Source organism: Artemia franciscana, chromosome 8 (genome assembly GCF_032884065.1).
Source record: "Artemia franciscana chromosome 8, ASM3288406v1, whole genome shotgun sequence".
Classification (NCBI taxonomy): domain Eukaryota; kingdom Metazoa; phylum Arthropoda; class Branchiopoda; order Anostraca; family Artemiidae; genus Artemia; species Artemia franciscana.
This window is the reverse complement of record NC_088870.1, coordinates 28,629,992-28,656,962: the sequence shown is the minus strand read 5'-3', so window position 1 is coordinate 28,656,962 and position 26,971 is coordinate 28,629,992. Positions and strand designations below refer to the sequence as shown.

At 37.2% G+C, this 26,971-nt stretch overlaps 1 protein-coding gene across 3 annotated transcripts in view; it reads right to left on the bottom strand.

Moving 5' to 3' along the window:
- LOC136030244 (beta-galactosidase-like) overlaps positions 1–26,971 on the bottom strand; it is a 123,805-nt gene that overhangs the window by 44,849 nt on the left and 51,985 nt on the right. For all 3 annotated transcript variants that reach the window (XM_065709071.1, XM_065709070.1, XM_065709072.1), the window contains exons 4-7: positions 21,340–21,490; positions 13,827–13,890; positions 12,562–12,656; positions 6,485–6,665 (exon numbers count right to left, since the gene is read on the bottom strand). In XM_065709071.1, coding sequence (XP_065565143.1) covers positions 6,485–6,665; positions 12,562–12,656; positions 13,827–13,890; positions 21,340–21,490 — 491 coding nt within the window. The remainder of the gene's footprint in view (positions 1–6,484; positions 6,666–12,561; positions 12,657–13,826; positions 13,891–21,339; positions 21,491–26,971) is intronic.

Genomic DNA, 26,971 nt, shown 5'->3' with positions numbered 1-26,971 from the left:
GATTGGGGCCTCGGGCTCAACATGTGTGTCACTATGCTCAAATTCTTAGCGGAAAAGCAAGAAGTAAGCGCACAGGCTGCTTCCTCAACTGTCTGGCCGTCAGCAATCCAAAACCCCTGTCTTGTTAAAGAACATTCCTACGGATAATAACGTACATAACCGGCAGATTCAGTGAGAATTTGTTCAGAAAATTGATTTTGTTATTAAATTTAAGCATATAGTTAATAAAAAATTTCCAAATGGAATGGTCAGTTACTAAATCGATGAAGAGTCAGCCACTGCAGCAGCAGTTATCTTCCCACCTTAAAAATTCTTACCAGTGTTTTAAAACTGAACATGCCGGTATTATCAAGATGGACGCAGAACATGATGCTTCACAGATTTGAGGGCTTGTTAGTAGCGTCGCAAGTGCAAAGAAATATGGAAGTCCTAGAATCGTTTAACTGAACTCCAAACTAAAGAAGAATTTATTCTTGCAATCAACTTTGGCGTAAACATTGAACACTGGCTATTACTAGTTACTTTGCCGACTTGAACGCCTTAGCAGTGCTTTCATTGCCAAAGATTCGTGCATTTCATAAGAGACTGTAAGAACCATGTTAAATGTCTAGGTGATCATACTAACAAGGGTCAAGCATGTTCAGCTGAGATCGTGAAGTGTGTTAATTGCAGAGAGAATCATTCTAGTAATAGCTTAGTAGCATAGCCCAATAATAATAGTTAGTGCATAGCCACTCAAAGGGTCACGGGAAGATTCAATTCATCTACCATTGTGTAATTTCCAGATGAAATTATCATCTATTTCGTTCGTGTCATTATTTTAAAGAACAATTAACGGTACTCGTGACAAAATTGGCAATTTAAAATTTAGCATGCATCACTAAACACCTTCTGAGTGCCAATAATGTTTTACAGCTATAGCTTTCACGTGATCATGTGAAATTTCTTCGTCCTGCCAAACTGACATCAACTTGTCTTTCCGATGGCGTAACTATTTTAGAGAACAAAAAGTTTTTCTCTGCCTTTCTTGAATCTTCAATGTATATGTTTCATTTGATTTTGGTTCTTTTGTTTTGATGTGTGTGTATATGCCTACAAACTACATAAGTGAGATTTTCTTATTGTAAATATACCACAGTTTGTGCTTTGCTTTATAAATACATTCATAAGGTTCGGTCAGCAAATAAGTCAATTTATTTGTGCTGATTTTAACATAGATCTTAAAAATGAGTCAGCACCACTTACTCAAATGTTAGTTTCATCTCTTCTTAGTGGCATTTTGTTTTTACTACCAAAATCGAACCCGTTTTCCAGTGCGTAGAATTCACGTTACACTTCAGATCTGTATTTCGTCCAAATAGACGCTCCACGGATACTGGGCACCATTGTTCATGTTTCAAGTGATATCCTAAGAAATGATCACTCAAGTCTCTGCCACTTCATATTCGAAATCTAAGTGATGTTTAACAACTGATTGGATCGCCATGTTTTCTTTACGCATCAATGCACATTAGATTCTATTATCTTTGTCTTTATCTTTGATGTATCTCCTTTAACGGTAACACTCTCAATTTAGATTTTTACTTGGCGGAGCTAGTTCATTCGATCAAGGTCGCTGCTTCTATCTGTCTTCCTATAGATAAAATTCGAGTTGGGATACAAAAAAAAAGGTGAAGCGAAGCCCTCAAACTTCAGAGCGAAATACAACACTGTTTTCATATTTGGGCCAATTGTGGCTGCTCAGTCAGGCAGTTTGTTTTCAGATTGTCAAATATACGAAGTATGTAGACAGAAAACCTGTACAGCAATAAAAACGGCGCCAAATATGTAATCTTTTGCGATAATCATCAGATTTTGATAATCTGCAGTCCAAAAATCGGCTCTAAGGGACACAGAAATTGTCCGAGCACCTTGCCATCTTATCCCAGGCCTGCAACACCCACCAGCATATACCTGATGCGCTATCTAAAGGTCTATCAATGTGTATTTCTAAGAAACATATAGATCCAAATTCTTGCGACTCAAATAGACAGGTAACCGTTTGTTGAACGATCTGAAAGCTTCTTTAGAAATGTATCTATAACGAAATTAGTTCGAAGTGTGATCATAGCGTTTATAACCAATTTGATTTTCGTGAAGGACTTGATGCGCAAAAAGCCCATGCTACTTTTCTAGTGATTCTTAAAAGGCATAGAAAGTCAAAAAGTAGCCTCTACATTTATGTCACTGGTATTTCAAAGGCTTTTGACTCCCCTCTTCACTCCCAAGCAATTCTGTCTCGATTTAGAAGCGGATATGTCCATGACTCTATGACTATCTACCTTAGTTCTACTGCCCTAGAAATGACGCATGGACGGATAATAGATAGACATATCTATTAGCAAATGAACTAATATAACTTTTATACAATCCTAATAAGGAGGGCGGGTTAATGCTAGATTTGCATCTCGCTCAATTGGACTATCTGTCTTGGCTTTTTCTACAATTAGCCATGGTTTGATGCCCACAACTATTCGATTTTAATTCAATTTCATATTTTATTCGATTAATAAGCACCTGCCTATGGTAGTCGCATTAGAAGGCTTCAATCTGAATACGTTGCTTAAGAAAGGTTCCGTTCTAAGCTCTTAAATGTTTAAAAACACTCCAAAAAAGGCGTTTTTCAGACTCTAGGCAGGGGTAAGAAAGCAGGGGGACACGGGAGCCCCCCTTCCCCTCAATCTTGTCTGGAGTTTGTACAAAAGTGGATGGAGCTTAATAAGTTAAATTTGAATTATAGTAAATCTTGCTTTTTATTGTATGGTAGGAGCTCAAATTATTACCCTTGGATAGACAGACTTAATATTGCTGATATGAGTATTTTGAGAATAAATTGTACAAAATATCTAGGAGTTTTAATTGATGAATGTCTCAGTTTTAGAGAACATATAGATTATATTAGTCTTAAACTCGCTAGGAATATTGGCATTTTAAGAAAGTTGAAGTATATTTTCCCAAGGGATATTTTAAGAACACTGTATTATTCCTTAATTCATAATTATCTGCTATATTGTTGTAATGTTTGGGGTAGTACATTTCCTTCTCATTTCCATCATATTTTGCAGAATAAAGCGCTTCGAGTGTTATGCGGTGTAGGTTTTAAAGACTCGGTACAAAGATTGCAAAATCTTGCCTTTAGCAGGACTTATTACTTTTTATTTAAGCCTGTTTATATATAAACATTTTCAAAATTGTTTACAAATATGTTTTAAAAGTATGTTTGAATTAGGAAGTGATATTCATACACATTCTACGAGACAGTCCGATATAATTCGTCGTCCGCTTGCTATTACCCGTAGATCTCAATTTTCTATTCGGCATCTAGGACCCCATGCATGGAATTGTTTACCTACGACTTTGAGAAACATGGATAATTTTCTTAAATTTCGGCGGGAATTAAAGCTATTTTGCCTTAATATTTATGGTTTTGATAGTTGAGTGGACCTCAAGTGGAGCCAAGGTGTTGGTTTTGTTTTAGGCGATACTGGTCAAGTGGTTTTAGTTTCTTTTTGTTTTGTCTTTTTTGAAGTGTAATTCCGTATCGATTTAAATGCAGGATAATTGAATTTTTTTCTTCTTCTTTTCTTTTCTTTTCTTTTTTTTCTTTTCCTTTTCTTTTCTTTTTATTTTCTTCTTCTTTTTCGTATCGTTTTTATTTGTATGTGTATTGGGGTTGTAAGCCCAAACGAGCTTTGCTTCGGGCCATTTGATTGTTTTGTTTTGTTATTTATATTAATAAACCCATCTTTCTCTCTCAGTAAAGAGAATGAAAAGCTGAAAAAAATCGTCATAACTAGAGCTAGCACACAGGCATAATCGTAGAGAGATGTTTAAAGGTTCACTTCAAAGTCATTGATCATTTCAGCGTGCTTTTTGCAGATTTACAGTTAAAAAGAGCATTAAAAAGCCGCACCGAGCGGTGACAAACTTTGATGTTTAAGTTATCTTGTTATCTTAAATTTCTAGCATGTAATAAACGGGTGACTTGAAAGAGCAGAAGGAATAAAGCAGACTCTTATATCCAAGGCTTTATAGTCTAGTGCTATCAGCTCAGCCGTATCATCATAGTAACTCTGGTTCGAATCTTGGATAACATAGCTTTCTTGATATGCGTATTCTCTTTCAAGCACTGATTCATTTCTAATGATCAATTCTATTAAAAAGTAATAAAAAAAAAAAACAAAAATAATGAAAGTACACTTTCTGATGAGAAGTTCAAATTCTTGGCAGCATTGAGATAGAGGCCGTCCTGGCCGAGTGGGTTGGTGCGCTGGATTCAGGATCCCTTGTCTGAGAGGACGCGGGTTCGAATCCCAGTGTACCCAATTCTTCAGTTTGGGACGGGGGTCAGTGGCGTGACTCTGTAAGCATAGCCAGAGTCGACCCAGCTCTAAATGGGTACCTGGAGAAATCTGGGGAAGGTAAACAGGAAGGGTGTGCGAAAGCACTGGATGGCTGGCCCCCAACCCCCCCATTGCACTTCCTGGCTGAAGGGCCAAGAAACGGAGATCAGCACCGCCGGTACGGACTGTAAAGTCTAATGCCGTATCCTTTACCTTTTTTTTATTGAGATAGAAAATTCGTATTAATAATAACAAAAATTTCATAATGTTTATTAACTGTACATCTTCAATTCTTTGATAGTTTCATATATAATTTTTTTTTACTTACAACTCCTCAAAGATGCGGAGGATAATATACCCCGTGAATTCTTTATGTGGCAAATACCACATTTTTGAAGGCAAAGTTTGAAAGATGCAAAGTTAAACGTCTATTTAATGCCTTGTTTTAGCAATAACTTATGTTGACTTTTTTAATTTCTTTGCATACTTCGGAAAAAGATGTTTTTATAAGATTCACTGTCAATGTGTTTACAACCTAAAAAATGCATAAAAATTAATTTAAAAAAAGTAAAGTTTTTCTGATGAAAGTAAAAAGTGAAGTTGACATTTGGAACGAATAAAAATTACTCCTTTGTGGCCTATGCAACAAAATCTTGAAAAAAAGTTTCAAACAAACTGGCTCGTGATATTTCTTTATTTTTGTAAATTCTGAAAAACTAGCGCTTAACTGAAAACTAAGCTTTATTGATTTTTTTTTAGATAGTTAAACTCGTGTTTTAAAGTTACTTGGTTTCATGGCCGGTAAAAGACTGTTGAGAACATTATGAATTGTTCTTTTATTTTTCTGCAGGCCACATACGGATTTTCTTGCTTATATTCCTTTTTTGTTGCGTCGGTTTTGTGTTTAAAAGCGCTACTTTTTCAGAATTTTACAAATATACAGAAATATAACAAGCCAGTTTCTTTAAAACAGTTTTACACAATATATTGCATACACAACGGAGCATTAATTTTTTTCGTTTTTAATTTCTATTTAGCTCTTTACTGACACCCAATAAAACCTTAAAAAATATTACAGATAGGGTGTAGAAGATAAATTAGATATCGTTTTACTAACAACTTGGGCAACCTCCTCAACCTCGACGACTTCAATATTAATTCTTGACACTTTTATTTCTCTGTTCATCCCCCTCTTCCAAAGGTAGAAAGTTTAAGCTCCTTTCAATAATCTTTCGTTCAGGCTGACTTCTGAAAGTTTGCATTATATAGAAAATCTCAAAATAAACATTTTTCTTAGAGAAAATCTTTTCTTTTTTCACACCTCTAGCTCAGAAATTGAAACTTCCTTGTTTATTGGAACAGCAAATCAATAGAATTTGGAAACAACCAACACTCAAAATTTTGTACAAAGCAACTTACTCTCAGCGATAAACTAACTTATATTAGGAGGAGAAAATATGAAGGGATGGATTTCACTCTTTCCCTTCTCTGGGCTTTTAAAATATTTACAGATTAGAAAAAGCAAATCTTTACTTAATTTGAAAATTACAATTTTAGCCTCAATCCCTACAGCCACAATTAGACTATCATTGAAAAGTTAAATCGTTTTTTTTTTTAATCGGCGGTTTGTTCTGAAAAATGAAAAGATTTTTAACTTAAAGGTCTATCTGCTGAACGAGGACTGATCTAATGGTAATACTTGAAAGTCCAGAGAACATGGAGGGATAAAATTTATTAGGAGATTTTTCTTAGGAGATGTAAATTTTACAGGAAATTTTAAAGAGACATAAAAATATTTTTTTAGAAGATGGTATTTTTTCACCAAGGCTGATTTTAACAATATATTTATAGTAAACAAAAAAAAGAAGAAGAAAAAAAATCTGTATATAACCAATTAGTCTTGCAATGCATGAAAAGCGACCGTAACTAACTACATGAAAAAAAGTAATGTGAACCATTTTAAAAAACATAGGGCTTCATTTTTGACTGAAATTCTTAAAGAAAACATTCAAGCTTTCTACAGATAAACGTAAAATGGAGTATTAAGTAGGATCAAATAGAGTAATAATAAAGGACGTTTCATTAATCATGTTCATTCTAACCTGCTCCAAAATCAACAGTGGCATAAGCTCCTGGAATCTTTCCGCATTTGAGATATCCATCCGCGTTTCCATCAGTAGTAAATAAAACTGTATCTGCTCCTAGGTGTCTGAGAACTAAGTCCCGTAAGGTAGATGTATATTCGTAGTCGCAAGCTGGATAACTCCCATACTCATTTTCTACCTAAAACAAAAAACAGACAGATTTCAGTGCTTAAATCAACTTACAATTAAAAAAGAATATGGAGTACAAAATACTTAAGTAATAGTACTAAATTAGCCTCATTTGGTCTTTAACTTGACCTTTAGAGTTGTGATTCTGTTCTCATTGAGTTAACATCGAAAGTGGATTATAATCAAGAAAGAAACTAAGGATTAAAAGTTGACCTATTTAAAATACATCTCAAAGGCTCGACTAAGCAGGTGATTGCTAATTGCATCAGTGTTACCTGAGAAACTAAGGATTAAAAGTTGACCTATTTTTAACTACATCTCAATGCTCGACTAAGCGGGTGATTGCTAATTGCATCAGTGTTACCTGTTTATGGATATTTGCCAAGTGAAATAGCAGTTATTGTGATCAGAGGTGATTGCTGTTTCATTTCAAAGAGCTGGCTTGTTATAGTTTATCTTTACTTTGTTTGAAAGCGGGCACCTCTGGATTTTTATTTCTTAGAAGAAAGGGGTCCTTGCGATTACCTGCGATTAGTAACACAGAGAGTTTCTCCTTGCCCGGTGAAATGAATGTGTATTAGCCGCGCCCCGTGCCGGAGACAAGCATAGACGCTATATCTAAAGGTTTAAAAGGATATTTGGAGCAGCTGCATTTTGATGAAAGCGGGCCCCAAGTGATAATTGGTTTTAGTACATAAAGGAGCCCTTGCATGTAAGTTTCAGTCTATGGCTTTTTAACGTGATTAAACAGGCAGAGCGGTATTAACTGGTATCAATATGTCAGTGACGAAAGAACACTTCGACCGCCGTATGGATGAGCTGCAACAACTAATTTCGAAACTTCAGACTGAGATTAAAGTGTTAAGAGCAGAAAACAAACTGCTAAAGACTGAGCTGATTCATGTCAAGGTCACTGCTCTACGGTAGGAAATGTACGCTAGAAGAAATAACATTCTGATACACGGTGTTGAGGCTCCAAGAGGAACTGAAAACCTACAAAATACCGTAGTCACATTCCTCCAGTCTAAGTTAGGAATTACAGATGCCGACCAGCTATGTTTGTGTACCATGTATCGCATTTCTAAAAAAACGACTCCCTCTCAATCTGCAGCCGTTCCGAATCTGCGACATAGTACACAAAAACAAAAAGTTGCTGAGCCAATTTTTGTTAGCCTTGGTGACAATGACCGCTCAGCCATTATGAAGGAGTGTGGAAAGCTGAAAAAGACGGGTTTCAGTGTGTCAACAGACTTACCAGCTGAGCTCGGTAAAAGAAGAACAGAATTACTAGCGCTCGGGTACAAGCTGAAAACTTCGAAATCAGCAACTGAAAAGGCCGCAGAAACGCGGGTGGTCCAAAGAGGAATAAGACTGTGGTTGGATGTGAAAAAGTCGCGAAGTTCTGATTGGTCTAAATTTTCAGACGAGTGCTTTGACTCGTTTACACTTAGAATAACGGCACAACCTCACGATCCTGATTCGGATTCTTAAAGATTTTAGTGTTCAGTTTTTGTGGTTACATTAGCAGAAGCCGGCAAGAATGTCATTGATCAATAAGTTGTTTCCGCTTGCCTAAGTGATTGATGCGTTTTCCAAAAATGTCTCATTTTCCTTTTTTCCTGTGTTTTGTAGTTATTCATGTTTGTTTGCGTTAGTTTTCTATTGCAGTTTGGAAGAAATTCATTCGGGTGCGCACTTTTCTCACGGCTCTTCACTTAGCTTCAAGATACGACCGCACTCTTCCGAAATATTTAGGTAAGTTTTGAGTTCCCACTCTGTCCCCGGAATGCAATGCCTTGCCGATAGCTCAGAGTAGGTTAGTACAGTTAGAAAAATCGTTTTTGAATTTGGAAGAAATTTTTGATCGAGTAATAAGTAATGAAACAGATTATTCTTTGTTTAGTAGCAGTAAGTTTCCTCGAACTAATATACTCAATAATAAATGTGGCCCAAGGATGCTCCAAATCTCAGCTCAGTGTGATTCAACTGAACTGTCAAGGATTATGTTCGTCACTGACAGATCTAATGACTATGTGTCAGCAAGTACAGCCTGATGTTCTTGGACTTTGCGAAACATTCCTGACGAGACAGAATGATAGCCTGTTAGATATTCCCGGGTGGCCGAGCCACCCGTGCGCTGGATTCGGGATCCCTTGTCTGAGAGGACGCGGGTTCGAATCCCAGTGTACCCAATTCTTCAGTTTGGGACGGGGGTCAGTGGCGAGACTCTGTAAGCTTAGCCAGAGTCGACCCAGCTCTAAATGGGTACCTGGAGAAATCTGGGGAAGGTAAACAGGAAGGGTGTGCGAAAAGCACAGGATGGCTGGCCCCCAACCCCCCATTGCACTTCCTGGCTGAAGGGCCAAGAAACGGAGATCAGCACCGCCGGTACGGACTGTAAAGTCTAATGCCGTATCCTTTACCTTTACCTTACACCGAATTTTATACATAGAAAAGATACGAGACGAGGAGGATTGGGAACCTACACAAAGAGTGAATACCCAGTTTATATAAATAACCAACTGACTCGGAACGTAGAGGGTGTATTTGAATCACTTTTCCTCGAAATGTCGCTTCCTTCACGAAGAAAGGTAATCATTGGAGAAATTTACCGATCCCCATCAGGCTCTGTTTCGTCTTTTATGGATATATTATCGGAAACACTCCAGCTGCTGGAGAAACAGAATCATGATGTGGTCTTTATGGGCGATTTTAATATCAACCTGGCCCATCCCCTTACAAGTAGCGGCAAAGACCTTTTCACGCTCACGTCTGGATCTACCCTTTATCCGTCAATCACTATCCCGACAAGAGTTACGGAAAATACTCCATCTCTAATCGACAATATTTTCTTGGCTTTATCTCCACTCTCAGCTTCAGTCATCGTCAGTGATATGTCGGATCATTTCACCCTATTCACCGTCTTCAAGACATCAAAAGTAGCAAGATCATTTTCGAGAATAAGAGAAGACGTACCGATTATCGACCTACGTGAAGAAAATTTAAGGTCATTAAATGATGAACTGGAGAAAATTACATCGGATAGTGTTCTGGAAAAAGAAGATTTGAATGAAGGTTTCGAAGTATTCCATTATACGTTTACAATTTTATACGAAGCACATTGTTTTAAAGAAAAAGCGGCTAAAAATGGGAGAAAAAATACATCAATTTATCCGTGGGTTACTGAGCGTTTACTCAGATGTATTAATAAGAAGAACAAGCTTTGGGCTGAATACCGTAACCGACCAAGTATAGCTAGCCTAGAAATCTACGAATCTTATAAGAAATGCCTCCAATCAATTCTCAGAAAGGCCAAAAGAGAATATTTTAATACAAAACTAGCTGAAAGTGGTAAGGATGGAAGGAAAGTTTGAAAGACAATTAATTCACTGTTACGACCCAACGACGAAAAACCTGAAATTCTCTCCAAAATTACTGTTGATGGGATAACCTTTACTGAGCAAACCAAAGTTGCGAAAGCACTTTGCACTTTCTTCGCCAGCATTGGAGAGAAAATGGCGAATACAGTAACACCCCAAGCAAAATCCTACAAGGATTTTCTAGGTCCAGCGTGTGTAGTCAATGGCAGTCATTCCCGTAACTTCCCTCGACGTCTCAATGGTTGTCGAAAACTTGAGAGGTACATCTGCGTCCAGATTCGACCGTGTTCACACGAAAGAAAGAAAGCTCTTCCTCAAGAAAGCACGAATAGTACCTCTCCATAAAGTTGGCCCTCAAGATGACCCATCTAACTTTCGACCCATCTCAATTCTCTCGGTATTTTCCAAGTCTTCGAAAACCCTACGAATAATCAACTTTACTCTTTTCTCGAAGCGAAGGGATTCCTCAACCAACGACAATTTGGGCACTTGACCTGGGACTTTTGCCAGCTGCTATTTTACTTGATATCAAAAAAGAATTCAACAGTATGGATCATGGAATTCTACTAGGTAAACTAGAATACATCGGCGTTAGAGAAGAGGCACTGAAATGGTTCCAGTCCTACCTTAGCAATTGGCGCATGTAAATAGGAGAAGATCCGTTGAACAATATCGTGGTAAATTTTGGTGTGACACAGGGATTGATCCTAGGTCCACTGTTACTTCTGATTCATGTGAATGACCTAAATCGTGTTGTGAACCCAAATTTCAGGACCTCATGGTGCTGCAAACTCTGCTGCGGTGAAGACAGTTCAAATAACGACAACGACTATAGTAAGCTGCTGGCAATCGCCGACGATACTAGAATGGCCTCCTGTGACTCTGGCTTGACGTCACTCCAGAGAAAACTAGAGATTGTCTAAGAAGAAACTTACGTCTAGATGGATGCAAATCGATTTGTAATAAATGTCGACAAATCGTGTGCTATTCTTTTCAAGGATTAGAACTATTCATCCAGAAATAACTTGAATTACGACTTCTAGAGGAACGATCAGGCGGCCAGAAACAGGTTTTGCGAGGTATCTAGGTGTACTCCTGGACGAAAACCTCTCCTTTCTAAACCACATCCAGGTTGTGGAGCTGAAACTCTCTCGTAATCTTGGCATCATCAGGAAACTGAAGCACGTATTTCCTCAAAAAACCCTTCGTCTACTTTACAACGGACGTCTGAAACCTCACCTGCAGCATTGTGCCATAATTTGGCAGTCAACCTTCAAATCACACCTGAAGAGACTTGACTCAATCCACAAGCGTGCAGTGAAAATTATTGGAAATGTACACGACATTTTGTCCCTTGGTTCCCTTTACCGTCTGTCGTGCTCAGTTTTTGTTCTTAAATTTTTATCCGGTTTACTTCCATCTCCCTTCCACAATCTGTTTCGGTTGATATCTGAACAACATAATCGAAACACGCGCTCTGCCTTTGACCTTCAAGTGAGACGAACTCCAACAGTACGTTCAGATTTTTCCCCGGATGTAGCATGTGCGAATGTGTGGAACATGCTTCCAAAAGAGCTGAGGTGTAGGAGCTCCCTCGGGTCTTTCAAAAATAATTTAAATAAATATTTAGTCAAAGATCAATAAGTGAATAATAAAAAAAGAAAGATAAATTAAATTAGATAAAGTTTAGTTTTTTTTAGTATATTTAGGTGAGGTGGTTGTACGTCCAGGCAGGGAGGGAGGAACCCTATGGTTAAGATTATATAATGAGGAGGCGTGTGGTTGTGTCAACGAGTGAAGTGGGAGTCGTACTGCGTGTAAGTGACGAATCTTTTATGTTTAAGGGTCTCAACGTGAGTTTTGTCACAGAGCAGTGCACTTTAAGTTTAGTTATTTCATTTTTTTTAATTAAACCCGATTGAACCTAGAACCTAAAAACCATACAAACTATAATATCATTAATAAATTTACTTAATATTTTACAGTCTTTCTAAAATTATACAATATTGTGTGTTACACAAAAATGAAACCGTAGGCTATTTTCGGTCCATCATTGTAAGGTAAATTGGAGTTGAAAAAAGTAAATTCATGATCGGGCACTTGGAATCCCAAATTGTTCCAGGTGCCCGATAATACCCCCTCCGGCGCTAATTTGCAAGGCTGAATGAAGTGCAGTATTTTACAGATAGTGTTTGTATATGTTACAAATATTCAAGGATGTGAATTATTTGTGCACAAATAGTTGTACTCACGTTTTTAAATTATTTAATTTCACTATTTCTAGAGATTTTTTTTTCTCTCCTCTCCTTTTTCTTTCTCCCTTGCTCTTTATCCTAATTAATTATATTTAATTCTTTATTATAAATAAATTACTATTAAATTCTATTTTCTGTAATAATTTGGTATATTAAATGATATTATTTTGGTTTACCAAAGCAGACAGCTACGTTATGAATTTTTTTTCAAGATGTTTCAACTAGAAATCATTTAAAAATTTCTAAAACAAGGACACAAATGTATTACTACCTGCACCATCAAAATATTGCCGCCATTATTAACCAAGTGCTTCTTGACTTTTGGTAGGAGAACAGCAAACCATCGATCAACAAACTTCATAAAACCTGGAAGGAATATTGTCCATTTAATTTCTGATAGGAAGAAATGTTCCTCTCTTATTTCTTCGTGCTCCCCAAACTTTTTTCTTACTTTTATTTATTCTTTTATTTTTATGTGGCAACACTAATACAAATGAAAGTCGTAGGTCACTTCTCCATCATAACATTGGATTTATCATTTTCGACTATAAATAAACGAGTTTAATGGTTCAAAGAGGCAGGGTAGGATTCGGTCATATTAACAAAAAAAAGACAAAATATTAAAAAAAATTACCATAAAACACGTTGATAGTAGTCAGAGCTGCATATATCACAATTTTTCTTTTTTGCCTTGTATAATTTGATTTTTTAATTTAATTTAGTTCTAAATTAATTTTCCCAGCGACAAAATTTATAGGGGTACCCAAGTAATGAATAACTTATTTTGCTGGTTCCTCAGGCAGTTAGATCGGTCATTATTAATCGTCACAAATATTCAATTCGCAAAGTTTAAATAAAGAGATAAAGTATTTACATACATCTTATTGAACATTTGGAATAGCCTTAATTTAAGACTTTATCTGGGCTTTACCAATTTTATAGGGTTTATTCTCTTTAGTCTCTCAAGTCAAAACAAATTTTTAAGTCCAGGGTCCTAGCCAAGTGGGCGGACAAACCCTTTGTCCCTGAGGACAGTTGTTTGAGTCCCATGGCTGTTGGTTATTTGGTTTGAAACAGGGGTCAGTGGCGTGACCATGTAAGCTCAGTCAGATTCGACTGCTCTAAATGAGTACCTGTAGAAAACTGGAGACTGCACACAAAAAGGATGTGCAAAAGCACAGGATGGCTGATTATGAACCCCCATTGCACTTCCTGACTGAAGGGCCATGAAACGGATATTAGCCCCACCAGTACGGACAGTAAAGTTGCAATGCCGTATTCTTATTTTTCTTTACCTTTGAGTCGCCAAAAAAAAAGTAAATTTTTCTAAAATGATGCCTTAGGCCCTAGAATTAAACAAGCTGGATACATCTCCAAACAATAATCATTTTAAGAGTAACTATCTCTTGATTTCAAGATTAGTTGAAATATAAATTTTGCAAAAACAACCATTTTTTAGTTTGGTATAGGAATAAAAAGATTCAAGCTTTTCTAAATATTGGGCTGGGCCAGATCACCAAAAGAATTGATACTTACTTGGGTCGGCCGTACGTAACTTGGCTTCAGGATTATTCGACAAAATCCAGAATGGTAAACCTCCCTAAAAAGAAGGATAACAAATTAAATCCTTATCCAACTCAGAACCATACAAAAAAGGAAAATGTTACCGCATTTTTACGGTCTCATCAATTAAAAATGAAGCTGGAACAGTAATATAAGTCATAAATACAAAATTTCAAAAAGAAAATAACTTTACGATAAACGTGTATCTTATGAGGAGAATCTCATTCAAGGTGATATGACAAACATATGTTTTTTAATCAGCGTGGTTTTTCCTTGTCCAAACATCCAAAATAAAAAAAAAGAAAATTATGAACATAATCAGGACTATAAGAATTAAAAAGATACTTCCTAGTAAAATTACATTTGTGACTTCCAATTTAATTTCACTATTTCAAAAGGATACTTTCTTATGAAAACCTTTTCCTATTAATTCCATTTCATACAAACAAACAGAAAATGGATGCCAAAAAACACTTTAAAATAGTTATTGGTCATTTTAAAACCAATCTGTTTAGTTTGATGAAGCAATATATTTGATTGATGAAACACTAAACAATTTAACTAATATTCTGCACATCTGAAAGGAATGCATTTAAAAAGAGAAGGCACGGATCAGAATTTACTCCATATCAGGCTAATGAAACTAAACTGATTGTTCAAAATATGATAGCGCTATCTCTGGAAAGTCTCAGCAATTTTTGGTTTTCATTGCTATGATGAAAAATTTTTTTTTTAAACATATTGTTTTCAGTAAAGCAGAAATGACACTATCACCTTTAGAGGGTTTCGAAGGGTGGTGGCGCTAATCTCAATGGTGGTAATTTCTTTTCGTTGAAAACTTGAAAATTTATTTTGAATTTCTGTTCGTTTTAGGATTAATTTATCTACCGATAGAAATATCTGTTATCTTTATGTTTGACGTAGTTCTAGATTTTAATTTATGCTCGTGTTAAGTTCAAGCCCGTTTTAAGTTTTAATATGGCTTAATAAAGCTTTTATCAAGCATTTAAACATTTCTTTGTAAGCTTGCTTTCTTGAATTTTTTTTTATAAATTATGCTTTATTCGTGTTCTAATTGATATAGTTATATTATTTTTTATTTTCTAGGAACGTTTGCGAAGTTTTTCTTTTCAGTTTTCTACTTAAGAACTGAGATGTTGGATAGTGGTTAAGATTTTGGGTAACATTTGAATCTTGAATCTAAATGCACGATCATCCCTAAATTTCTGTAGTAGTATTTAAAAATGTTTTCACAACGCAGCTTTGGCTGGACGGGAAAGGGTTTTTATCAATATTGATTGAAGAGCTATGTAATTTTGGTATTTTATAGGGCTGAAATCACCCTTTAGACACCTTTGAATATACATGCATTTCCGGTGTTCTGTTTTGTTGTAGCTGCTTACTTAAACAAATTTCAACCTCATTTATATAAAATAATTCTATTTTTGTCTTTAAAAATAAATAAATAAACGTCTCAAAGTAATACTGCCAGATTTGTTTCCTTAAATTTTTGTCTTAAGGGATTTTTCCTTGGCCCTGTCTACATACCCTGAAATTTTCTTTCCAGATTGTTCTACTAATTAAGGACCACTTTTTACAGGATAATTAGCCGGGAAGTTCCATGCCAAACAGATAAAAACAATTTTTGGCCAAATGTTAGGTGTCAAGAATCGACGTAACCCGATTTTTTTCTTTTTTTCTCTCAGGTTTGTCTTTCCCAGTAAGGTGGAAGTCTATTGGACACACAAAAGAATCAAATCATATTTTGGTCAACAACTATCAATGGAACAATTTGTTTCCGATTTTTTTTTGTCATTGTTGAGGTCCCCTTGTAAGGGCATGTGTACATGCCGCGTCAGTCAAACCTATCAGAAATGGAGCAAATTTACGACTCATTTTCTCTCGTGACGAATCGATCCAGTCAACATCAATTTTATATTTATATGTCGGCTTTGCTCTCTTTAAATAAAATTCTGTCTCTACATTGCTTCTCTTTGTAGTTAAGACTAAGTCTAAGACTTAGTCAGGATTAGGTTCACTTTTACATCCTTAGTAAACACAAGTTATTGCAGCTTGAACAAAATGTTATTTTTGAAGTGATGGAGAGATTTACAGCTCTCATTTGAAATACCAAATTTAAAGCATATTTCAAGAACAAGTCACATTTGACCATACACACGAATTGCTAAGTCGGTAACTGTTTTACACTAGGTTCCTATTGGCCCACGGATTCAGACGGAGACTCGCAAACTGATCAAGGATAACTGATTTTCTTTCATCCATTTTTTGGCTCCCTAACAGCCTCCCCTCCCGTTAAAAATCTCTAGTCCCCTTAGCCAAGGCATTGATCTTTAAAAACATAGAACCAAGCGGAAGAAGTATTTTGTCATTGTAATGGGCCCCATTTGCGCAGAGGGGACAATACCCTCGAACTAAAATTTTTCTTGAACACTCGGGACTAGCTGTTTTAATGTTCAATTTGCTTAGAAAAAGGAGTTCGCTGATACTTTTTTTAAATCCAAAAGAATCGAATCGTTTTTTAGAGTTTTAGTTTCTATTGACAGGTGTCACTTTTTGCTAGCAGTTTCTTAGAAAAAGTTAATTTATCAAAGATAGGGCAAGCTATCCAACAGTAAACGTAAGGGAGGCGCCTTCCTCAAACCCAGCTCTTTACGCTAAAGTTTGACTTTTTGTCACAATTTTGCTAAGAAAGACTGCTCAAACACAAGAGTCGCTGAATTTAAATGAGAGGCATGTATAAAGAACTTTCAGACTTATATGAAATACATAAAGCAAATTGAGCTTCTATGCTGATTCCAGATATATAAAATTCATTAGGTTTAGTGTTACCCATCAACGGCTACGACCCTGAGACAATTTGCCTGATTTTTGAAAAAGAAGGGGGGGACAACTCCTTAGAGCCAATGAATCTTTTAATGAAAACCGCATCACCAGATTCAGGGTATCAGAGAACGCTACTGTAGAGGTTTCAAGCTATCATCTGCAAAAATGTGGAATTTTGTATGTTTTGCCTAAAGAAAGATCACGGAAGTGCGTTTATCTGTTTGTTTGTTTTTATCTGTGGTGATCGTATCGAACAAATAGTCCTAGAATATCGAGAAAAAGCTCATTCAAATTGACACTAAAAGCTCTAGAACCCTTTTTAAGTGACAAAAAAATTGCAGGTCAACTAACCCCTCTCCAACGCTACTATTTTGCCCGAAGTTGTCCGACCAAAATTTTGTGACAGCCCTTTTATTCAACACTGTTAAGCCACAGAGCCCCGGGGAAAGGTCTGTAAGTCGTAAAATTTGCCCATTGTTTACCTATAGTATTTGTTATTTGAGGTATAGAGACATTTTTTAGGGGGGTGATTGTTTTGTGCGGGGGGATTTTCGAAGGGGAGAATTGTCTATGGGATGGGAATTTTCAGGGGTGGTCTTTCCGGGAGAAATTTTACACTGAGGGAATTTGCCCGGATTCCTACCGGAAATTGTTCTAATTTGTCTTACTTTCTCTTTGCTGAATCAATTTTACTTGTGGGGATGTTAAGGGAAATTACCGCGGATAAATTTCCACCGGGATGGAAAGGCGTGGAAAATTTTCCCATAGGAGGGGGGAGGGGAGGTTTTCTGAGGGAGAAATTCATCACGGAGGAATCTCCCACAAGAGAAATTCTCGAAGGGGAATTTCTTGCGGTAGCAACTGTTTCGACACGGGAGGGGATATCCGGGAAAAATTTTCCAAGGAAGGGGAATTTGCGGAGAAAATCTTATAAAGAATGAATATTTGCCCCCCTTTTTCCAAATTATTACAGTCTTTTCCAAATGAAAGAGTGCTAATAAAAATTTTCAACCAAAATTGTCCGCAAGAAATTTTCTGGGGGAACTTTCAGCAAGAATGGAATTGTCTGGGGGAATTTAAGTTGAATTTTTCGTAGGAGAAACCTTCCATGGAGAAATTTTTCGGGGAGGGGGAATTTCCTATTGAGGAGGAGCCGAATTTCTCGGCAATATTAAAAAAAAACAATCAGAAATTAAATAAAGAAACAAGTTTTTTCAACTGAAATTAAGGAACAAAATCAAAACTTAAAATAAACAGAAATTATTACGTATATAAGGGAGGGGGGGTGCCCCCTTCTCAATAGAACGCTCTCTACGTTAAAGTTCGAGATTTTGTCGCAGTTCTGACTACGATGAAGCTTTTTGGCTTTACGAAAAACGAAGCTCACTGGAATCTAACACTATATATTATATAACTCTTCTTTTAGGCTTCACCATCCTCAGCTCTTGCATCTTACATTCAAACATAATTCATCAAAAACGGAGATTGGTAAAGAAAAATATTTCATGGAATGACGAAAATAGAGTTTAAACATATACATGGAGGCTGAGGTTAAAACCGGACTGAGACAAATGGAAGATGTGTCTCACAAGACCACGGAATTACGATGGAAAAATACCCTAAAGACCCTCTGAAGCGACTTTAGAAGAAGAATCATAAGAAATTCTGATTTATGATTAAAACGCTTATCTTACGAATGTGCCAAAAGTTTTAAGTAATATTGCGTTATAAGGTACGTATTTTCTACAAGGATCTAATGAAAAAAAATGCACATATTACGTATTGTTTGCCCATTTTGTTTTGTATTTATTGAATTGAATTTATTTATAACCCGTTATAATACACATGAAAAACGGAGTATAATGTGAATAAAAGAAAAGAGGAAAAAGAAAAAGAAAATGACTTAAAAAACTAAACAAAAAACTTTGCAACACTTTTACTTAAAAACACTTAAAACATACAAAAGCAAAACAATCATTGAATCAAAATAGCGCTCCATGGGTGCCAACCAATTCTACTAATATAAGCTTCTATGCTTTTTCTGATAGAAGCATTCGGGTCAATGATGCCGTGTCTTTTAATGGCCCAGGAGTTGCTTGACCATGGTGGAAGGGCAAGAAGGTATTTGGCATACCGGAAATAGATTCGCCGAAGCAACTTTCTTTTTTTATGGCACTTGGTATTAACCAAGTGACATATAGCAATCGCAAATTCTGTCTGTCTGTCTGTCTGTCTGTTGGTCTGTCTGTCTGTCCCTGTTTTACTACTTCAGGCACTTCCAGGCAAGCTAGGACGATGAAACTTGGCAGGCGCATCAGGGACCGGGCCAGATTAAATTAGAAATAGTCTTTTTCCCAATTCGACCATCTGGGGTGGGAGGGGGTGTTGGGCCGGTTAATTCGGAAAATAGAAAAAATGATGTATTTTTAACTTACGAAGGAGTGATCGATTATTAATGAAATTTGAAGTTTGGAAGGATATCGTGTATCAGAGCTCTTACTTTAAATCCCGACTGGATCAGGTGACATTGGGGAGAATTGAGGGGGGGACATAAAATCTTGGAAAACGCTTAGAGGGGAGGGATCAGGATGAAACTTGGTGGGAAAAATAAGCACACGTACTAGATACGCGATTGACATAACCTGGACGGGTCCGCTCTCTTTGAAGGAGTTGGGGGGGGGGTAGTTCTGAAAAAATTAGAAATTTGAGGTATTTTTAGCTTACGAAGGAGTGATCGGATCTAAATGAAATTTGAATTTTGGAAGGATATTGTGTCTCAGAGCTCTTATTTTAAAGTCCGACTGGATCCGGTGACATTGGGGGGAATTGAGGGGTGAACCTAAAATCTTGCAAACGCTTAGAGTGGAGGGATCGGGATAAAACTTGGTGGGAAAAAATAAGCACAAGTCCTAGATACGTGATTGACATAACCAGGACGGATCTGCTCTCTTTGGGGGATTGGGGGGGAGGGTTAATTCTGAAAATTAGAAAAATGAGGTATTTTTAACTTGCGAAGGAGTGATCGGATCTTAATGAAATTTGATGTTTGTAAGGATATCATGTCTCAGAGATCTTGTATTAAATTTCAACCTTATCCGGTGAAGAGGATGTTGGGGGGGGACAGACCTAAACTCTTGGAAAATGCTTAGAGTGGAGGGATCGGGATAAAACTTGGTGGGAAAAATAAGCACAAGTAATAGATACGAGATTGACATAACCGGAACAGATCTGCTCTCTTTGGGGGAGTTGGGGGGGAGGTTAATTCTAAAAAATAGAAAAAATGAGGTATTTTCAACTTGCGAAAGAGAGATCGTATCTTAATGAAATTTCATATTTAGAAGGACCTCGAAACTTAGATCTCTTATTTTTTTATCCCGACCGGGTCCAGTGTCATTAAGGGGGGGAGGGGGTACCGAAAATCTTGGAAAACACTTAAAGCGGAGAGATCAGGATGAAACTTGGTGGAAAGAATAAGCACAAGTCCAAGATAGGTGACTGACATAACCGGACCGGATCCGCTCTCTTTGGTGGATTTGGGGAGGGGAGTAATTCGGAAAAATTAGAAAAAATGAGGTATTTGTAGCTTACGAACGGGTGACCAGATCTTAATAAAAATTTGATATCTAGAAGGATCTTGTACTTTAAAACTCTCATTTTAAATCCCGACCAGATCCAGTGATATTGAAGGGAGTTGGAGGGAAAAGCAGGAGTTCTTGGAAAACGTGAAATCGAGGTATCTTACGAATGGGGGATCGGATCTCAATAAAACTTGATACATAGAAGAATCTTATGTCTCAGATGCTCCATTTTCAATTCGAATCAGATCCAGGGGCATAGAGGGTCGGAGGAGGGAAACAGAAATCTTGGAAACCGGAAATCTTGGAAAACGCTTAGAGTGGAGATATCGGGATGAAACTTGATGGGAAGAATAAGCACAAGTATAGATACGAGATTGACATAATTGGTACGGATCCGTTCTCTTTGGGGGAGCTGGGGGTTGTTAATTTGGAAAAGTCAGAAAAACTGAGGTATTTTTAACTTAAGAACAGGTGACCGGATCTTAATGAAATTTGATATTTAGAAGGAACTCATGGCTCAGAGCTCTTATTTCAAATCCCGACCAGATCTGTTGACATTGGGGGGAGCTGGAGGGGGAAACCAGAAATGTTGGAAAAGGCGTATAAATGTCGTAGATACGTGACTGACGTAACCGGATTGGATCCGCTCTCTTTGGGAGAGTTAGATGATGGGGTTCAGTGCTTCGGCGAGTTTGGTGCTTCTGGACATGCTAGGACGATGAAAATTGGTAGGCATGTCAGGGAGCTGTACAAATTGACTTGATAAAGTCGTTTTCCCCGATTCGAACATCTGGGGGGGGGGGGGGAAGATAGAGTAAAAATTAGAAAAATGGAGGAATTTTTAATTTTCGAGTGGGTGATCGGATATTAATGAATTTTGATATTTAGAAGGACCTCGTGACTCAGAGCCCTTATTTTAAATCCCAACCGGCATTAAACCTCTGGTTTTCCTTTTAAAGTAATCTATTGATTCTTAGAATTTTGCTAGATTTCATACCATATGAGCTCTTGGCTCTTCCGACCTCGTCACAAGTTCCATATGAGCTCTTCTTTATAATTCTTACCATGTCTACTTCTGCATCTATGTACGGTCCCAAGCGTAAAATAACGTATAGTCCGACTTTGCTCGCTTCAGCGAAATAAGCTTCAATGTCCAAGTTACCATCGAAGTCGTAAATACCATCCTGTGATTCATGCCCTTTCCAATAGATGTACCTAAAACAAGATACATATATAAAGAGTAACATTAAAAACTGAAAAGGAACATATATTATTAATGCAGATCGTCATATCCGGTTACAAAGCTTCTACTATGATTTTTATTTTATGGCTCCATTTTTTTTTGAAAAGTTCCGTCTCCTACAGTTTCAAAAATATTATCTACTCCTCATCCCCTCTCCCAGGGAGAAAATTATGTGTCTCTTGTCCTTATTTGGCTCTTTCGTTGAATCTTTGGATTCGAAAAACTATATGATTAATAAGTAAATTACTGACACAAAATCCCAAAACTACTGACGGAACTATGTATAGATAGATTGAAATAATAATAAAAATCAAGATAACCGAATGTTATTACGAAATCAGACGTCAGATCATAATACCATACTTCTTTCCTTGGGATTAAATAATTTTTTTTGACTGAAATTAGAAAGCCACATTAAAACTTAAAACAAACAGACATTACTCCGCAAATGAAAGGGGCTGCTCCCTCCTCAACGCCCCGCTTTTTACGCTAAAGTTTGACTCTTTCTCTCAACTCTACTTTTCAAAACAGTAAAAAAAAATTAGCGCAAAGAGCGGGGCGTTGAGGAGGGAAGAGCCCCTTTCATATACGGAGTAATTTCTGTTCGTCTTAAGCTTTAATGTCGCTCCTTACTTTCATTTAAAAAAAAACTTGTTTTTTTTTATTTAATTTCTGAACGTTTTTGAATTAATGCATGTTTTGATTTTGGCTCTCCGCGCATGAATAATTAAAACGAAATTTCAATATTAATTATTTTTTTTTGGCTAAATGGCTTTCTCATAGTTTTTATCGGACGATTTTGAGAAAAAAGGATCGGGGGAGTAGGCCTAGTTACCCTCCAATTTTTTGGTTACTTAAAAAGGCAACTAGAACTTTTAATTTTACGAACGTTTTTATTAGTAAAAATGTACGTAACTTACGAATTAACTTCAGTAACGAACTTCTAAATTCGTATGTTTTTATTACGTATATGAGAGGGTTCGCCCCCTCATCAATACCTCGCTCTTTACACTAAAGCTTAAATTTTGCCCCATTCCTTAAGAATGACCCCTGAATCACAAAGGCCGTAGAATATATAGTTGGCTTTAATAAAATTACTTTAGCGTAAAAAGCGAGGCATTAGGAGGAGGTAAACCCCTCATATGCGTACTAATTTCTGTTCGTTTTAAGTTTTATTGCTGCTCCTTACTTTCATTTGAAGACACAACCTGCACCCCCTTCATGAAAATGCTCTTACCCCATGACAAATTTCTCCATGGAAAGTTCCCCCCGCAGAGCCCCCTCACCTCCCCCCTCCCCAATCAAAACAATCCCCCTGAAAGTGTCTGTACACTTCCCAATACCCATCACTATGTGTAAACACTGGTCAAAGTTTGTAACTTGCAGCCCCTCCCACGGGGACTTTGGAGGAGTAAGTTGTCCCCAGAGATATAGTTGACTATACTGAAAAATGGCTATCTCAGAATTTTGATCTGGAGACTCTGGGAAAAAATAAGCGTAGGAGGGAGCCTAGGTGCCCTCCAATTGTTTTGGTCACTTAAAAAGGGAACTGGAACTTTTAATTTTCGTTAGAATGAGCCCTCTCGCGACATTCTAGGACCACTGGATCGATACGATCACCCCTGGAAAAAACAACAACAAAAAAACAAATTAACACCCGTGATCTGTCTTGTGGCAAAAAATTCAAAATTCCACATTTTTGTAGATAGGAGCTTGAAACTTCTACTGTAGGGTTCTCTGATACGCTGAATCTGATGGTGTGATTTTTTTTTTACTTTTAAGGGGTGTCTTCCCCTATTTTTTAAAATAAGGCAAATTTTCTCAGGCTCATAACTTTTGATGGGTACGACTAAACTTGACAAAACTTATATATTTAAAATCAGCATGAACATGCAATTCTTTTTATGTAACTATTGGTATCAAAATTCAATTTTTTAGAGTTTCGGTTACTATTTAGCCTTTTAATTTTACTATTAAGGTTACTATTAATACTGAGTTTCCAAGATTAGGCAGTGGGATTATTTCTTGAATTCTTGAATTTTCTTTGCCTCTAAAATACTTTCCTTGGAACAAATTGATAAAATTCGTGAAAGAACATAAAAGTATAAAACAGATGGTCTGCAATCGAATTTTCGTTTAATCTTATAGCATATGGTGGTTTGTAGAGACATTATTCTAAGCAATAGAGATAAGAAACAATAATTTCTGAAAACATTATCAACCGGTTTTGTTTTGCAACAACAATCACATCTTGCGTTGCAGGATGCCAGAGAGCCTAAAATTAACTTTTTATTTTAAAAAATCCAGCATGTTTTTCTAGCTACCTGTAAAGTGTGACCAGTCAATATCTCGGCAGCTATGCATTGGGTCCGAAACATATCCTCCAAATGTCTATCCAACCACAGGTGGGAAAATAAAAACATTTACAGTTAGAGGATGTATGTCTCAAAAACCCTCAAAGTTCTCAGGGGATGCATACCAAACTCAACTCCTTCGGGGTTGAGTGTGGCAGAATGCTAGCCTAAAAAGATCAAATGACAGCCTTCAGTAAACTTTGTATACCCAAAATCTGCACGAAAAACCGATTTCACCTTTTTCTTCAAAAAAAGTTTATAGAAAAATAAACACATCAATTTTTTAAGCAGTCAAATCTTAAAGAGGATTTTTTATTAGAATTTCAAAAAATACGAGCTTTATGTTGAAAACCGGGGCAAGGACAAGTTAAAACAATATTCTATATAAAGCTTTGTGCAGTGGAAAACTCCACCGTATTCGTTGAGCTTTAGGGAGCATATCCCTATTATATATTTAGAATCTACAATGAAAAAAAACTATGATCTATCTGAAATTTTTTTCAATGGAAATATTTCTACAAAAAATTGCAAGAATTTCCGGGTTAAGATAGGAGGCAAATTTTAATATGCTCACAATGATATCCACTGAAATTTTCCAGCAGACTAAAAATATACACAATCTCTAAAGGAGGCACTATTTGCCGTTTCAAAGTTGGCCCCTGTCGACTCCATAAGAAAAATGCGCGACCACTAAAAATATAGTGATTCCTTATCTCTATCAAACTTTATTTAGTGCAGTTTTTTTTTTCATTTTTGCTATAAAATTTTGGATATGTAAAACTTACATTTTTTTACTCCAATGCTAACCAAACAGTTCATAGCAATGAACTGTAAGTCAGAATTTTTTTCACTCTGATGCTAATTAAACAGTTCGGGGCAATGTACTGTAAGGAGTGACTCGGCTCAATAGTAACTGACATTCTAAAAAAGCGATATTTTGAAATTAATAGACAAACCAAATCAGACAAATAGACCAAAAGAATCGGCTTATTATGTCGATTCCAAAAATAATAGATTCATAAAGTTTAGTGTTTCCCATTAAAAACTTCGAGCCTGAGAAAATATACTTGGTTTTCAAAAAGGGAGAGAAACACACCTTAAAATTCAAGGAATCTTAATGAAAATCACACCATCCGATTCGGCGTATCAGAGAACCCTACTAAGGAGGTTCTCTATATACAAAAATGCAATTTTTCATTTTTGCCAGAAGAAACATCACGGATGCGTTCTTACTTTTTTTTCCTTGAGGGGTTATCGCATCGAACCAATGGTCCTAGAGGGACGGGACAAATTGGGAGAGGATGAATTCGAAAGGAAACAAAAACTCCAGGGCCGTTTTTAAGTGACCAAAAAAGTTGGAGAGAAACTACACCCCCTCCCGGGCCCCTTGATCCCAAAGTCGTCCAATCAAAATTTTGAGATAGCCAATTTGTCCAGCATAGTTGAAAGATCCAATAACTATGCCTTTAAAAGTAACACAGCCCCCCAAAGCCCGTGGGGAAAGGGCTGTAAGTTACGAAATTTGCCCTTTGTTTGCGTATTGTATTTGTTATTTGAAAGTATATAAAGATATTTTCTGGGGGAGGGGATTTTTTGCTTGTGTGTAGGGAGTGAAATTTCCGGGATGAAATTTGCAGGAGAAATTTTACATTAGGGGGAATTGATAGAATTCCTATACGAGATTCTTATTGTTTGTCTCACTTTCTCTTTGCCAACTCGATTTTGCATGTAGAGATGTTCAGGGGGCATTGTCCGGGATAAATTTTCAGCGGGCTTGGGTTTCCAGCAAAAGATTCCCACGGAAGGGGGATTTCCGGAATGATCGGAAGTCTTTTCGAATTAAAGTATGCAAAGGAGAATTTTTCAGGCTGAATCATCCGCAAAAGATTTGGCGGAGGGATTTCAGAAAGGATAGAATTCTCCAAGAGGGTTTTTTAAGGGGTCAAGCTACTGAAACTTAGTGGGTCAGTAATGCTTCTTTGGCTACAAATGCTTTTCTCCTTTGTCTGGACGACGGAGATAATGCTGCAAGAATGGAAAAAGGACTAGTCATTCCTCTGTGGAAGCGGAAAGGCAGCAGAAGCGATCACTCCAGTTACAGAGGAATCACCCTCCAATCGGTCCCCGGTAAATTGTTTACCATGACTCTACTGGATAGAAGCACCCAATTCCTCCGCAAATACCACCAGATTCAGGAAGCGGGTTCCATGCCTAAAATGTCAACGACTTAGTAGATCTTCACCATCCGTCAGGTTGCAGAAAAAGCCCGCGAGTTCCAACGTGCAGCATATATTGCCTTTGTCAATTTCACAGCAGATTTTGATTGGGTTGACAATCACGCAGCCTCCAACTCACTTCATTCAGCATGCTAGGACATACCGTTGAAGTCGTGAAATCTTTCACGTATCTTGGCTCGGTCGCCATGGACAGCAGATCAAAGCTGAAACTCAGTCCCCTATCGCGAAAGCCACCTCAATCTTGGCCCGACTCTATCATTCCGTCTAGTAGAAGCCCGGGATTGCCCACAGAAGAAAGATGCGTATTTAAAACACCACAGTAAACCAAACTCTTCTGTATTGTGCGAAGACGTGGCCTGCTGACGTTTCGGTCCATTGCATGAACTCTTCAGTTATTCGGTCACCTAGTCCACATGCCAGTAGAAACGCCAGTTAGAATTGCCTTTAGTTTCAATCCCTCTACGCACGGATGAAAGCGTCTGGGTGGAAAGCCTCGTTCTAGGTGGAATGATAGCCTTGTTCGCTTCCTGTCATTGATCAGTAGCGTCTCAAACAAAGCTCATACTAGCTCAGGACCACCTGCACTGGAGGCAACGAGTGGCTTCTCTCTCTACGCTGGACCACCAGCAGGAGTTATAAGTCAGGTTAAGTCGAATTAAGTATTTTACGTCGGAGGAGCTTTCCACGGATAAATTTCCGTCATTCCGTCTGGTAGAAGCCCGACATTACCCACAAAACAAAGATGCGTATTTACAGCATTACAGTAAACCAAATTCTTCTCTACTGTGTGAGGACCTGGCCTGCTGACTCTTCGGTCCAAAACGCCATAGACGTGGCTCAGACCAAGTTTCTCAGACGAATA